Source organism: Pleurodeles waltl, chromosome 3_1 (genome assembly GCF_031143425.1).
Source record: "Pleurodeles waltl isolate 20211129_DDA chromosome 3_1, aPleWal1.hap1.20221129, whole genome shotgun sequence".
In the NCBI taxonomy this organism is placed as follows: Eukaryota; Metazoa; Chordata; class Amphibia; order Caudata; family Salamandridae; genus Pleurodeles; species Pleurodeles waltl.
The window spans coordinates 1,684,699,201-1,684,714,880 of NC_090440.1; the positions used below are offsets into that span (position 1 = coordinate 1,684,699,201).

A 15,680-nucleotide genomic window follows, 5' to 3' on the forward strand; every position below is an offset into this window, starting at 1 on the left:
TACCTATTCTCTAATTATGTTCTGGGGGTTTATGAAATATTTCGGGTTTTTTTTTTTCCCCCCAAACTTTCCCTCATTTATGGCAGGAAGGGCCACAGGTTTGGGTTTTATACCAAATGGTGAAATTACCAAAGTGTGTACAATGCCACAAAACTCAAAACCTGAATTTCTGTTTGACAATGGGAGAGACAAAAGCATCATGTGAAAAACTACTTACCTTCAAATTGGGAGATTCCTGGCTTATACCTTCCTTCAGATGCTTCATCTGAAAAAAAACATCCTTTAGGGGTCACACTGGTTCTGGAAACTTATTTGCCCAGCAACAGCTTTCCAGCGCAAACAGATGGTGCCATCCGGCTTCGCCTACTTGTTTAGGTTGTGTGAATAATTTTGCTAATGTAGCTCATTTTTTATGCTTGCAACTAGTGGCAGCTTAAATAATGGCAGTGGGTCAAGGATAAAGAGGAAGACCAATTGGGAGCCCAAGCTGTACTCCTACAATGGTGACTGCAAAGAGAAGATTACATTAGCCATGCAAAGAGCTAAGTTGCTGGAGGCAAAGGTTTTTCAGCCAAACCTATTAAATTCTCAGACTGAAAGTGATGTTGGAAAGTTAATACGGGTCAGTTTAATGAAATTCCCCAGTCTCTCCAGAGGGGAGGGGGTGTGCGATGACACTTTGAATACGGAGGTGCCGGTTCATGTCTTTGTGCACTTTCTCTGTGGACTGCTGGGTCTGAGAAGAGCTTCTGCCAGGCAGCCTGAACAGGCTTCATTGAACTGTAGCAGCGGTGGCTGGAAGGTTTCCTTCCAACTAGTAGATTTCACCTCAGTAGAGGGCAAGGATAATTCCAAGGACTCTGCTCATTCACTTTGATAGTAAGAAAAGCTGCAGACTTCCTCTGAAGGGGATGTAGAGGCGCGGGGCCAGCAGATGGAGTGCTGAACTGTTGCTTCATTTAGTTTTAATATCGGAACAGGCTCTGATGACAAGGATTAGACCAGTATCTGGGAACGGCTCCAAGTCTCTGAACAGTCCAGAAAACAGTCTCCTAAAGGAACAAGAGTTCTCCTTTCTATGGCTTTTATTGTGTTTTTTTATGTAAAGTCCTCTGAGGAATCGTTTCTGATTTTGACTCAAAAAGGTATGTAGTGGGGAGGGGGCGTCAGCAAGTCTATGGATAGTCAACAGCATTTCGACCTCTATGTTACATAGGTCACAATCAGGTTGAGGAACTGTACCATTACATCATAGGTGGACAAAACTGTGGCTGAAGCAGCATGGCACCACCTGGCGGTACAGGAGAGCAAATCACCAAGTTGTGGCAGAGCCTACCCAGTGAAACATGATTACAGCCTGTAGGACTGCTCCAGGCAAAAATACTGGCACAATCTGGCTGATGTTCAGGCCAGACACTCCTCGGGGAGGAACACATTTGCCAGACCAGTTTACAGCACTATGTCAGTGTAGTGCAAATGCTGATTTGGCACGGGAAAGACATCTTAAAAAAAAAAAGAAAAATTACAATTAACACACAAAGCTGGTCTTTCAATTCATCCCAAAATCTCTCGAACCTTGGGTACATAACCGTACCTGTGCAGTCATCATATTAAAGCACTTTGTATTACCATCTTTCTGGAAGGTAATGGTGCCACTTTCAATTCTGTAACTTTGATGGGGCCAAGACCTTCCACCCACCTACATCTTAGATGATCTAAAACATTCGTGGAGGTATTAATGAGAGTCATATCTGAGAGACTGAAGATGAGGTAAGCCATCTGTGTTTCGAGAGGAAACTTAAAAGATTCGAGTATTGTACTGAAGTATTTCTTTTATTTGGTTGGGGAACTGAACTTGTTAAAGCACCCCAGATTCAGTGTAGGACAAGCACAGACATCCTTCCTGGAACCAGGAAAGTATCTGACAAAAGCACACCTTCTTGAATTCTTTAAGAAGAATAAGCTCTTTAGCACCTGGCTGTGTTAAGATTTTGACTTCCCAACGCTTTCTGATGCTTAATAGACAAAATGGGAGGAGCTGGGGGGGTGGAGGGGGAAGGATGAGGCTCCCAGGCAAACAGCAGACAACTACACTGCAGTATCTGCAGGAACAATGGTAATGGGCCACTCTCCAAAAATGCAGATGTTCTAGTTATGCAGGCTAAGCATCTCCAGGAAGAGTAGGCCAATAAGTAAGTTTAGCTACCATTGGTGAATCTGGCACTTTTATAAATTACCACCAAATGCTAAAAGAACTTCTACCCATAGCAGGGTGAAAATACTTCTGCTTCGGCTTATAGGATAACTTCTGTTTTGAAAAATGGCAGCGCACCAGTGGGCCTTAATGTATTGCTAGCATACTACTCTTCAGCATCTGATCAAACAGATGTTTCACACAGTCAGGGAGATGCAAACAGGCATATTCCCCATCTCATAAAGAACATAGATATATCTCGAAAATAGAAAAGAGGCGTCGGGGAGAGACTGCCAGAGCTAAGCAATATTCCTCCACCGCAAACAGAGTATCTTTGATTTCTTTTGATAAGAGTGGTAAGAGAAACAATAAAATGTTTGCTTTTTTTCTGCTTCTTTCTTTCCAAGAGCACGTGTGCCAGGGTCTCGAATCGGAGGAGAAACCATGTGTTAGAGGACCCTACATATTGTCTATTTGAATCATAAGAAGAAAGCTAACGTCCCTTACGTTCCTTAGAAATAAAACAGGCTCATAAGAGAGGAATGCTTCTGAGGTGCAGGAAAGGGCTACCTCCGATTGCATTAGAGTTCCCTTCCGACAAGTATCAGAAAGAAAAGGACAATTTATCTCTGGATGCTCTACCCGTTAGAAAAACAACTCGTTGTACAGGAATGAACACAGGCTTCTTTCCTTTTAATTTATTTTACTCAGAACTTTAAGTTCGCTTGTTCGTGCATTTGTTGCCGTGTATTCAGCTCCCGCGTAAGCGTAGCTTACAAGTAAAACACCCACTGTTTATGTGAGGTTTAAGACCTCTACAGAAACACCATTCAGCTGGGGAAGTCCTGATTCACTGATTCTTGGTGAATATCTAAAGTTTTGTCTCATCTAGCAAGGCAGGGATACTGAGATGAAGGAGGCCTTTTTCCCAAGTGCTTCTTTTTGTAAGTTTTTTGTAAAATCATGCATGCTAGCTAGTGCATTTGCTCATTCCTCTACGTTACCTGAAGAGAGCAGATGTATAGTTGACATGTTTGTTCTGTTGCCTAACTCCACACAGGTTACATTCCATCCGTGCGTATTTCAGTTTTTGTAAATTGTCGTGACAATGCTCTTGGTTATTCTTCTCCCTATTCTATTTATCGGTAACTATCTTCACTTCAGCTTTTTCTTTATGTGATCGTGTGATTCCGTCCGTAAGTTACTTTCTGTTCTATGTGACCTATCCCCAACTATCAGGCTTCTGGAGCAGAAATCTTGATATTTCCAAAGTAATGTCCTACATCTGCACTGACAACGCTTTCCACCTGTAGGTCATAATGATCACCTACGTGTTTTTACTCATCAAGTCTGACTCATCTTGGTCAACAAAATCCCTATTATTCACAATGTGCGGTGACACAGACCTCTCCTATCTATATTCAGAAACATCCTGTCATTTGCGCAAGTGCGTCAGATGAATAAATAATCTATCCATGTACTAATGGTTTGTACATAAGATAATGTACTCTATTTGCTGAGCGTTTTTAGTCTCCATAGGTCATTCTGGCTTGCATCAAAGAAAGAAGGCATTCACCTTACTTTCTTGTTTCTTTTCGTTTCAGACTGCAGAGTTCTGGCAGTATCGATCAAGTGTCATGTTGAGGGGTCCTTCCAAGAATTCTAGGCTTGTCCAGATCTTAAATATTTTTTTCAGTTTCAAATAAAACTTGTTACTGAACATTACTCCATTTTTGTGGTCCTGCGCGGTGAACAAAAGGAGTTTATGTGTAAATGGAGCATTATTCCTTTTCACTTACTTCTTTCAGTTGTGCCGCTATTTGACAGCCCAGTCATTCTTCAGATTATCTAAATATATGGAAGATGTGCATTGTTTTGGTCTGTAGTGACTACATTCCATTCTATGTACTGTCCAATGCCTTCAATTTGTAATTAAGTTTATTTTGATGTTTTTCGTTGTGCTCAAATTATTGGTACGCCAGTGTATACCAATGGGCCAGGTTATGCCTGGACGTGGCTGAATTATGAGATCTAACTGGTTTGCTAATTCTGGGCCCGTTTTGAGGCTTACGCAGTGTCTTGATCGAATTATAGTCTCTTTGATAATTAATCAATGAGGGTGCAGATCCCTTGTAGGATTTAGGCCCTCTGATCTCTTTCTTTTAATACCATTATGATTCTTGGAATATCGCACATTCCTCACAAACCTCTTCTGTCAGGTCCCTGTTTCCACAATTTACTGCACTGGATTTCCTCCGTTCTTTACACAGTAAACAAACGTTTAAGTTTGTTATTTGTGCTCTATATACTTTACCTCTTCATTTGTGAGTTCTTTTTATTCTATGAATCCTTAACTACACCTTCTTTCCACCTTTTCTTTACTCTCCCCAATGAATCCTTGGAACATTTTCCTTGCAAACACCCATTATTGTTGGTCATTCATCTCTCTACTGCCCACATATGCAGGATTCTCTCAAGCCTTCTTACTGTTATCTCATCATAGTCTCCTCTTTAACTTCTCTAGTCATTTTTGTTCCCATTTCCTAACCCCTCCCCCAAGACCATCAGTCCTCTACTTCTCTTCTTGCTTGGGCTTGCTTCTGATTTATGCATAGTTTTGTTTCTTCATACCGGTTCTCCTTCCCCACAATGGATCATTCCCCAGATGTGCAAATGCTTCGTCTTCCCTGACAACTATGTGCATCCAGTCATGTATACACCTGGGCCATGGTGTGAAGGTCATCACACATGCATGGCTTAATCCACACTGCATGCAAGCTCCTTGCGTGCTCCTCTGCCCTCTAAAATGGTAGGTCGTACGTATTTCTTTAAGTACTTTGTACAGCTTATTATAGTACAATAGCCATTTTGAGCATCAGTGTTGCCCGGTACCTCTTTAGTTTTCTTCCTCGCTTTTACTGGTCTCATAAGTGCGGGAGGGGCAGGAAATTCATGTCATGCAGATCTTCTATCTGTTTAAAGGCTTGAATGGTTTCAAAGGGAGAGAAGAAGTGTATATGATCCCTTGCGCTCTGGCGAAAGCTGGTTCTCCATCTTTGTAGCCCTGCTGCACCTCAAACCGATCTCTGAACCTCTGGAGACACTAGAGCTGTGCTCATCTGAGGCAATGAGAAAATTGTAGTACAAGGAGTGGGAGGGCGTACCACCAACATTACTGTGTCGCCAGACCATGCACCGCAGACAAATACCATCTTGGATATATTTATTTATGTATACTTGACTTATAGTTCAACATTTGCATTGGAAGGCATAATGGACTAACTTTATTTTCTTCAATGCCTCATTTTCTTTATCAAGAATGACGAAAAACTGATGTGCCAGACTACTGGTATTTCTGCAAGAACCACTGTAGAAAATATATTCTGATGTACTATAACATAGGGTGTTTGGAATTATTAGAATATAATATAAGAAGAAAATGGTGCAGCTGAAAGATTTTAGATTCACAAAATCATACCAAAGTTCCCTTTCCTAAAATGTCCCATTTACAACGAGCAATCTGTAGAATAGAAGCACTGATACAGAGGGGAAATGATGGAATGGGGCACTCAAGAGAAACAAACTGGAGTAACGTTACACAAATTAGGAGGCAATGACATGTCATTACTTTAATTCAACCATGCTCGCCTCTTGGTAAGTTGGTAACTAGCTCTGTGCATAGGGACAAAATATACACCAAATAAAATAAAGTGACACCAAGACCTTGTCCCCAGAGAAACATGTGGATTATAAAAATAAAAAAAAAACTCAGAACAATTACAGCCCAAAATATAACTAAGGGCCTGATTAATTCTTTAAAATGTGAGATACAAAATCAAGTTAATTAGGCCTGATAAGCTACCCCACTGGAAAACAAGTAAACACTAATGAAATAAGCATTAGAGATCAATTAGTGAGCAGACAAAAAAAAAACAATGTAAATTCTCCAGAACAGCAAGCCAACATCTAGTGGGTCAAGTTCTAGGATTTAGAAATTCTCATGTAGCAAGAATGCTTTTGTTAAAAATCTGGAAGAGGTAAATGAAAGAGATATGAACTTCATACACATTCGTCTTACAGTAACACTTAGGTGTATGATGGCAAAACCGTACCTGCTCATCAAGAGAGGGCCGTGCATCAGAAAGGGTGAAAGGGGAGTGGGAGGGCCTACGTGGCTTTGAGACAACAGAGTCAGGTTTCCTGCCCTTAAATAACTAATTATAACCAACGTGCAAAACAACACATTTGCTTTCGGAGTATCAAATTTGATCAATATAACTCACTAGTTCTGTTATTGACGAGAAAATGCATAGAACAGATAACTGTCAATCTGGTGGCAGACAATAAACACTTATTTCCTTTGCTTATAAAGAAGTCTTTCTAATAGTGGTTACTCTACAAGTAGGCTTTGAGTAGAAGGGCATACTCTTCGGGAACATTTGAATCCCAGCACTGTACTCCACCACCCATCATCGTGCCCCTGTTCTTGGCCCTGTTGAATCGCTGCTAGCTGGAGAAGACAGTTCACAGTGGAGGAGAAATGGAAAAGATGCTGTGATGCTACCCAAAAGCTCTTAAAACATTTAAAAAATAATCAATCAAATTAGTACAGGTCTAGTCTAGTTTCAAGGCTTCCCAGCGCTAAAAGTCCCAAGGCTAGTCTCAAGGCTTTCCAGCGCTAAAATAACAATCAGTTCGTGTGAACTAGTTGGGTAACACCATTCGAAAATAAAAGTTTAACAGTATAACAAGAAGTAACAAAGGTCCCTAAGCAGACTACGGGAGTATCAAAAGCCAACATCCAATTTCAAACTAGAAAGCACTTTGGTTTTTGGTCTTTTTTTTTATTTTTTTTATACGAGCTCTAAATATGTCAACTAAAAGCACAGTTAACAGAAATTAGGAGCTAGTGAGGTTTTCTAGTGTGTTTCCAAAGCAACTACTTTGTTATTGATTAGGACAAAACATAACTAGTAAGAATGCACATTCTTATATACAGTGGTTAAAAACTTCACAATAGTTTTGGCATTAAGGCTGAGTAAGTCAAAGGATCTCAGACAATTATGGAAGATACTGGATTTCTACTGGTATAGTTGATATTAAATGAGACATTCTGAATAACTCACTGATATGACTGATCTATTACACACATTGCACTAAGTGCTTTACCAGCTTAAAGCTTTACATTACATAAAGCTAGAGCCATCTTTCAAGGTCCTGCATACATTCAGGTAGAGCGGAAAACTGTCAGAATGGTTCACAGTTTGCACCAGAACAGGATACCCATTCTTGAAATACACGGAAGCTCATTGCAGTTAACTAACATGGGGTCTATATGTTGACAGTTGCCTGCTGAAATGAACACCAATAGCGTAAAAGCTAGTGGCTTTAGATTCGGCAACGTCCATCTTAAATTGTAAGGCAAACAGGTGGTCATAATGTGCAGTCACAGGTTTTCATGGCTTGCAGCAACAGAGGATCAGATACTGTGAGCGTGGCTAGGACTTGGCCAAGAGGAGGGAAGCAAGAACTGAACCGAACTGAAGGAATAATGCACTTCCTAGTATAATAGATGCAGGAGTTCATCTCAACTTTCACTGCTGTATATCTTCACAGGCACCATGTATAGTTTCCTGGATTTTTATTTTAATAAATACAATCTTAGGAACTCACAAAAATCAAGAATATATTCCCAATTTACACGTGCATACATTTTTAGGAGGCATTAAAAAAAATATTAGAAGTGTATATACGTTTTAGTAGAAGTAAAGACCCATATTGTTATAAGTATGTTTGAACCTTACCATCACAGGCTGAAATCTGTAAGGTGAAGATATCTGTAAATTTCTAAGCTGTTCCTCTAGAAACAGCAATCGTTCCTCCAGCTGAAGTTCTAACTCTTGAAGTTCCATACGCACATTATTTCTCAGGCCCTGAAGTTGATCAGCTTCATATCTATACGAAACAGGCATAACACGTAAAAATACATTAGCCACAAATAATCACCAGAAATAAATGGGCATCATTTTGCCAAATATTCTCTTAGGAGCAGTGTTTTGTTTCCCCATGTACACATCTAAACGTTCCTTTCACCTAAAAAAGCATCAGGCTGGATATGCCTTTTTAAATGATACAAAACGTCTAGTAGCTGTGATAATTTGCTATTTTGTTTCAAAAGCATTGGTCAACAAATTAATTTCTTAAAGATTGGGGGGAAAAAAAAATAAAAAAAATCCAAGGTTACCCGGGCTAGATTTGAAAACCTGATTCTTAATACAAGAACTGGGAACCTTCTCTATACACTAGATCAGTGGTTCTCTGTGAAACTTACTCAAGGGGTACAGGTACCATAAAGAAATTTCAATGATATCAATTAATAAAATATATACACATATCGAAAAGGAAAATTGAACATTTTAAAATGATCGGAAAGTGTGAATAAATTTAAAATTAGAAGTTAAAAATTAAGTTGTGTCCTTAGTTTGTTTTTCTAGGAACAGCACAAGTATAGCATACATAATTTGATAAGAATGGCAGGTGACATCAAAGCGCTGGTATGTGCCAATGAAAAAACAGAACAGTCATCATGAGCCAAACAAGAAAAAATGATTTCCTAGAGGATAGCATATTGCTTCGACTTTTAGAAACAGAACTAAACCTTCCCATTTAAATTTATATATAAATATTTTTTATTCTGAGGTAAATATTTCATAATTTGTCTATTTGCTGTATTCTTGGTTCTATACTTCTGTTCATTACTCTGAGGTTTAAATAGAAATTGATTAGGCTGGGGTCTCCGGCTTACAGTACTTATTCACAGGGGGGTCCACAAAATTCAAAAGGGTAACAACTGCTCCCGTACATAGATTATTGCAGACTTCAAAACTGTCAAATTTTGGAATCAAGAACTTTGGGATTTGGCCAATCTGCTCCCTTGTAAGCTTAGGTTCACAAACATGGGTACCTACCTTTTGGAAACAGCCTGCTCAAGCTTCACTCCATGAAGATCAAGCCCTCTGCTCCATGGTTTAACTAAAGAATTAATTTATTTCCAATGTGTAATTGTACAGCCAGAGAAGTAGCAGCACCACTCTAACATGTTAAGGACAACAGTACCTCTGAACACCAGCATAACCATCTCCAACAGCAAAGAGACAACAACAAAGAATTGGACATATTCTGGGAGGTTCAAGGTTTCATACCCTCCTCAGTGATCTTGAACTAGCACATACAGCTCCTTATTGTACAAATGCCCAAATACGACATCAAGATCAGTCAGTATGCAGACAACACTCACTGTTACCTGATGGTGTTTCTGGCAATCACTTAAAGGACAACCTCGTCACACATATCAAGCATGGATGTCACAGGCCTACCTCAGACAAAACCATACAGAGAAGGAATATACGCACATTGAATTAATCTGCATTAATTTCTAATTAGTACAAGTAACATAAAATGCATGGTGTTCACAGATTAATCTACATTGAGTAATACCACTAAATCAAACAATCCTCAGCTTCAAAACTACAACTACTGCCATCAACGACCCCTGCTCTGCAAAGTAAAAACCTTTCAATCCAAATCACGAGTAAGAACTGTCATTTAAGCACTGATCCTATCCCATCTAGGTGGAGGACCAGCCTGCTGGCCAGCACGTCCAGGACGCACCTGACTCCAACCTCCCTTTAAGAGCATCCTACATTAGGGGTGTTGCCCGATAAAAAGTCCTTCAAAATACAACAGAATACCAACTACTCTCAGTGAACACAGATTCTTACTGCCTACCCACTCAGAGAAATAATGCATCTATTAGCAAATCCATATTATGCTCTTCATGGCCAACTGTGTCCCTACTTATCAGATGGTTAAGTCAAGCACCCCTCTATACCTGGCAACCAACAACAAAATCTTGTGTGGGCCTTGCAACATCCACAGCAATACCATTGTCTCCTTAGGCCCACAATCTGCAGCAATTAGAAACCCAGACATGAGTTTTGTCAGCTAAACAACAGTAGATTCTGGAGTCTTTATCCTCTATCTACTGACAATCTGAGTAGAAGAGCCATCACTTCAAACACGATTTTGTCAATTTGTTACCACCCAGTCATCTACTGAAGAGATCTAGCTAACGCAGCCCCCTATACATCCTTCCCAAAGCTGCTCAAAGACATTACTACAAAATGTCACCTCCTCCCGCTTTGTCTACCTCACACTTTCCTCTTTTACTCCCATTCTTTGTTGTTCCTTTCAGCCTTAGTCAGGGTGTTGGTGCTCAGCTGCTCTGTAGATCGGATCAGCCTTTGTATAAAATATACATAAAGGATGATCAGTATGTTCTTGTGAATGTTACATGGCAGCTTCAGATATCTCAAAATACACACACACCTCAATTTACAAACACACTTACTTTTCCTCTTCAGTCAACTGATGATAAACCATGGTTTGCTGACGTAGCATACTGAGTTCCAAGTCCATCATTTGTGTTCTAAACAAATTCAGGCTTCTCCTCATCATTTGCAGTTCTTGGAATGTGTTCTTAAAAAAATAAAATAAATACATATGTGAAGTTTTAAGCAGCATTGTCTAATGCTTGAAATTAATACAGGGGTTTAACTGCTAAGAACATTAGACTTACTTCATATAGGGGCAGGATAGATGGTCTCTGAGGAACACAACCAGGATTCACCACTTCGTTTCCCCTCATCATAGGATACTAAAAAACAAATACACTTTTTACTGAAGAAAACAAAACGTAGGTCAAACACTGTTGAATCACTTTGAATAGGGCAGACTATAAACATGGCTATTTCAGGTGAAATTGAGTTTTACTTCTGTCAACAGCAGTAAAATCAAACACCTTTAGCTCGCAAAATCAGCAATCATTTATGCTGGGTTTTATTAAACAATATAGCCCTATAGCCCATTACCATGGCTTTTACTGTTTATTAAAGATATATAGGCCTGACATGCAGACAAGGGCCTATAACAAGACACAGAGCCTTTAACAACCGGTATAGCAAGAGGGGCTATAAGGCTATTAGGACAGTCCACCCGCCAAGGGTAGAATGTTCTAAATTAAAAAGGGAGAAACATTAAAACTAACATTGGAATGCTGGCGCTCCAGGCTTATAGGTGCAATTATAAGCTCGGAGCTACTCCACTGTCTTCAATGGAGCACTCAACATTCCAGTGTTCTAATATAGATTTAGAGCCCGCTGTAGCAGGCTAAACCGGCCATTAAAGGCCCGCCCCAGCATTAAAGGCCTGAGCCAAAGGCGAGGGCCTTTACCAGAGGAGCGGGACTTTAATGGCTGGTATAAGCCCAGCAATGAAGGGCTTTAAAGCTATTAGAACATTCTGCCACTTGAGGACAGAATGTTCTAATAAATAAAACAAAATCAGCTGTTGCTGTGAACAAAGCACATTGGAATGTTGACATTCTGGGCTTTTACCAGCCAGTAAAAGCCCAGAGCACTCCACTGTCTCCAATGGAGCTCCCAACATTCCAATGTTCTAATAACTAGATAAACTGTGCTACAAGGAACCAATTTTAACAGCTGAAAGCATGAATATTAAACTCTCTTCTGCATCACAATTAACTGTGGCTAAGCTTGCCATCACGGTCAGAGACTTAGCTGGCTTTAACTTTGAAAACTGGCGGTAAACGGATGCAAACAATAACTTTAAAAAAAAAAAATAAAAAAAAAAAATCACACTAGTTAAATACATCTTTAAAAATGTACTATATTCCTAAAGAAATTCCACATTTCAATTCAATTTCCAGGACATGCTTATTTTTTCATAATTTATCTCAACGATTAAACATAGCTCAAAAAGGGATACAACGCTAAAGATGCCAGTGAAGGGGGTAGCAGCCTAAATCATTAAAAGGTAATTAGCATTCATTGGCTTTTAACTTTATCTGCCTCAGTAAAGCTTGCATTTGTTTATTAAAACTTAGGGCCTCATTACGACCATGGAGGCCGGCGGTAAGCTGGCGGTAACACCGCCAACAGGCTGGCGGTGTTACTCCAGCTATTATGACTGTGGTGCAATAGCCACGGCCATACCGCCGGCCCCTCCACTATACCGCCAGGCTTTCGCCTGGCGGTCATAATCTCCAGGGCAGCGGTGCAAGTACCGCTGCCCTGGAGATTATGAGTCCCCGACTGCCAGCCTGGCCACGGCGGTAAACACCGCCATGGAAGGGCTGGCGTTAAGGGGGACTTGGGGTGACCCTGGGGCCCCCTGCAACACCCATGCACTTGGCATGGGCAGTGCAGGGGCCCCCAGGAATAGCCCGTGGAGCATTTCACTGCCCAAATTTCAGGCAGTGAAATGCGAGACGGATGCTACTGCACCCACTGCACATCAGCATTGCCGCCGGCTATATTACGAGCCGGCAGCAATGTTGATGTGACTTTTCCGCTGGGCCAGCGGACAGTAACACTGTTACAATCCGCTGGCCCAGCGGAAAAGTCATAATAGGGAGCCAGAAATACCGTCTGGCACTGGCGGTATTCTGTCTCCCGCAGCCTGGGCAGTCTTTTTGAAAGACCGCCGAGGTTGTAATGAGGGCCTTAGTCATCATCTAAGATAGCCGTTGGCACAGAACAGTTTATTCCACACTATGTTAACCATTTCATACCAAGTGAAGTCCAGCTCATGGCCAGTTCTGGAAAATGAGGGGTGTCTCATCTATCTCTAAGCAGGCAGTTGAAAGCAGGGTCAGAGAAGCTATTTAATCTGGCAAGCGACCCTCCTCAACCCAGATTGAGAACATGGAGTACGCTTTTTAAAACCATGCATGTCAAAGGATATTACAGAACTGGTAAAAATTCAATGATATGCCATCAATTTAAATGGATGCTAGGTTTCTTTCACCAAAAGCCAAATTGATTATCCCCCTTGTCTTGGCACAATTATTGCAGGGGCACATATTCTACAGAGGGAGCATTAACATCTTTTTAGTTAAGGTTAGAAAACCCAACTGAAATGCTGTTTTGTCACCTTAATAGCTATGCCCCTTTGGACCAATATGCACCACACTTTCCAGAGAAGTACAGTATACTCACTTTCAGTTTACCAGCTTTAATGAAAAAGATCAATGTTGATTAAAGCCACTATTATGAATTGGAAGCCCTGTACAGACTTTTTCTGTGAAGACTTAAAAAGACAGAATGAATGGGCATCAAATACCATAGCAGCCTAGAGATCAGATGTATTCAATGCCCTTTCCAGGTTTAGTGAATTTTGCTCCAGACATTATTGAAGAAAAACTCAACATACAGCTATTAATGACCTGTGCATATTTCTGTTACCCATTTTGTAAAGACCAAGAGAAGTATAATACATTACACTGGATTTGGTCGATCAGTGAACTAATGCATCCACTGCAGGGATCTATGTATGACCTTATGTTCATAGGCTTCAATCCTGTCAAGTTCACTCAAACGTTCACCCTTCAGAGGTTGATTAAATGAGTACCACTGGGTTGGGTAATAATAAACATAGGATTTTCAGCACAAGATACCTCTCAGAGTGTGCACTTTACAAATACACATAATGTAATAAGTGGGCCTGTCATTTGGACCACTTACCTTTTTTAATGTCACTCTCACTGCTCTTTTTGTCTGCCAAAGGCAAAGAAAATTGAACTTAGTATCTCAACCTCCTAACCTGCCCCAAGACTCGGTGTGGGAGCAAGAGAGGGAGGTTGGGGTTCTAGGGCGAGGGCAGGCATTTAATGCACACTGTTCTTTCTAAAGGACTGGGATATAATAGGACAAATCACTTGCCAGACTTGTGAATAGGCAAGGGAGGCACAAATCAGCCTTTCCCCCAAGTTTGTCCTCTGAGAGGAATCTACTAACCAGGAAGGTAGGCATGAGTACTGAAGCACTGCAGTCTTTCTGTAGTGGCTAACACTAACTGAGTCATCGGATTACAGTCCATGTGGTATTAGAAATAGCAGGAAGTTCACTTTGCCTAATACAAGAGCCAGGTAGATTAGTATTTTAATATTAAAACTAACCTTTTCAGTGTGTTCTAGGCCTGAGGCAAACCATTGGTACTAGATTTGTTTTTTTCCCCATGGTCCACTGTGTTACTTCACACACTACTATTTGACCTGGCATCAAATTCACTGTTAAGTGGACAGGTAAGGACAACAAGCAACTCGTGATACACCTGGAGCAGAACCAGCTACTTGACACCTCCCAATCCGGCTTCTGAAGCAATCACAGAACCAAAACCGCCCTGATTCCAGCCTCTGACGACATCCGAACCCTCATCAACTGAGGAGAAACAGCAGCTCTGATCCTCCTCGACCTCTCAGCAGCCTGTGACACTGTATCCTACCACACGCTGATACAGTTCATCACATTGGCATGTAAGGGGACTCACTTAGATGGATCACCTTTTTCCTCATCAGAAGAACCCAGAGGATCTACCTCCCACCTTTCAACTCTGAACCCAAGGAGTTCACTTGCGGTGTCCCGAGGGCTCAGCCCCACGCTCTTCAACTCATACATGACCGAACTGGCCAAGATCGCCAGATCCCGCAGTCTCAACATAATTTACTATACAGATGACACCTACCTCATCCTCTCACTCACTGACAAACCCACCACCACCAGAACCAATTTCCACAGATACAGGACAACTGTTGCCGACTAGATGAAGAACAACTGCTTGCAGCTGAACACAGACACTGACCTTCAGCAACACATAGAAAGGCCCCTGGTGGCCATCAGACGTAGGACCCACACCCACTCCCTCTGACCATGCTAGAAATCTTGGAATCATCACGGACCACAAGCTCACCATGAAATCACAGATCAATACCATCTCCTCCACCTGCTTCTTCACTCTGCGCATGTTATGTAAGATATTCAAGTGGCTACCCCTACACATGAGACGCACTGTGACAACACCTCATCACCAGCTGACTGGACAAATGTCCTCTACATAGGAATCTCTGCAAACTATCTACAGACACTTCAGACCATACAGAATGCTGCAGCCAGACTCATCCTCTGCCTTCCCAGACAAACCCACATCACACTCCACCTCAGGCAACTCCACTGGCTCCCCATACAGAAGAGATGCCAGTTCAAACTGCTCACACACACACACACACACACACACACACACACACACAACCCTACCCCCACCTCTACACAGCCACCACCTAAACTTCCACCAACTGTCGGGAAGACTACCCTCCACCTCCCTTTCTCTTGCCCATACTCCCACCCCCACCACCTCATCTACCGAAGCAGAAGTGGAGGACGCTCCTTCTTGCACTTCGATTTCCCGATGGCCCTTAAGGCCTAGCAGTTCAAATAAGCCTCTGGGACATGCAAGCGCCTGCATACCCTACTGGATGATTAGCCATGCTTTATATATCTTGACTGATTGCCTGTATATGTATCACTCTTTTTGGTTTCCATCACTGACTTGGCAGTTGCATGGAAGATCT

General features: G+C 41.4%; 1 protein-coding gene across 1 annotated transcript in view; it reads right to left on the minus strand.

Annotated features, from left to right (window-relative positions):
• Window positions 1-15,680, minus strand: part of ITPRID2 (ITPR interacting domain containing 2) — a 179,767-nt gene that overhangs the window by 36,706 nt on the left and 127,381 nt on the right. Inside the window, exons 13-15 of the mRNA XM_069225457.1 lie at window positions 10,833-10,910; window positions 10,605-10,732; window positions 7,999-8,149 (exon numbers count right to left, since the gene is read on the minus strand). Coding sequence (XP_069081558.1) covers window positions 7,999-8,149; window positions 10,605-10,732; window positions 10,833-10,910 — 357 coding nt within the window. The remainder of the gene's footprint in view (window positions 1-7,998; window positions 8,150-10,604; window positions 10,733-10,832; window positions 10,911-15,680) is intronic.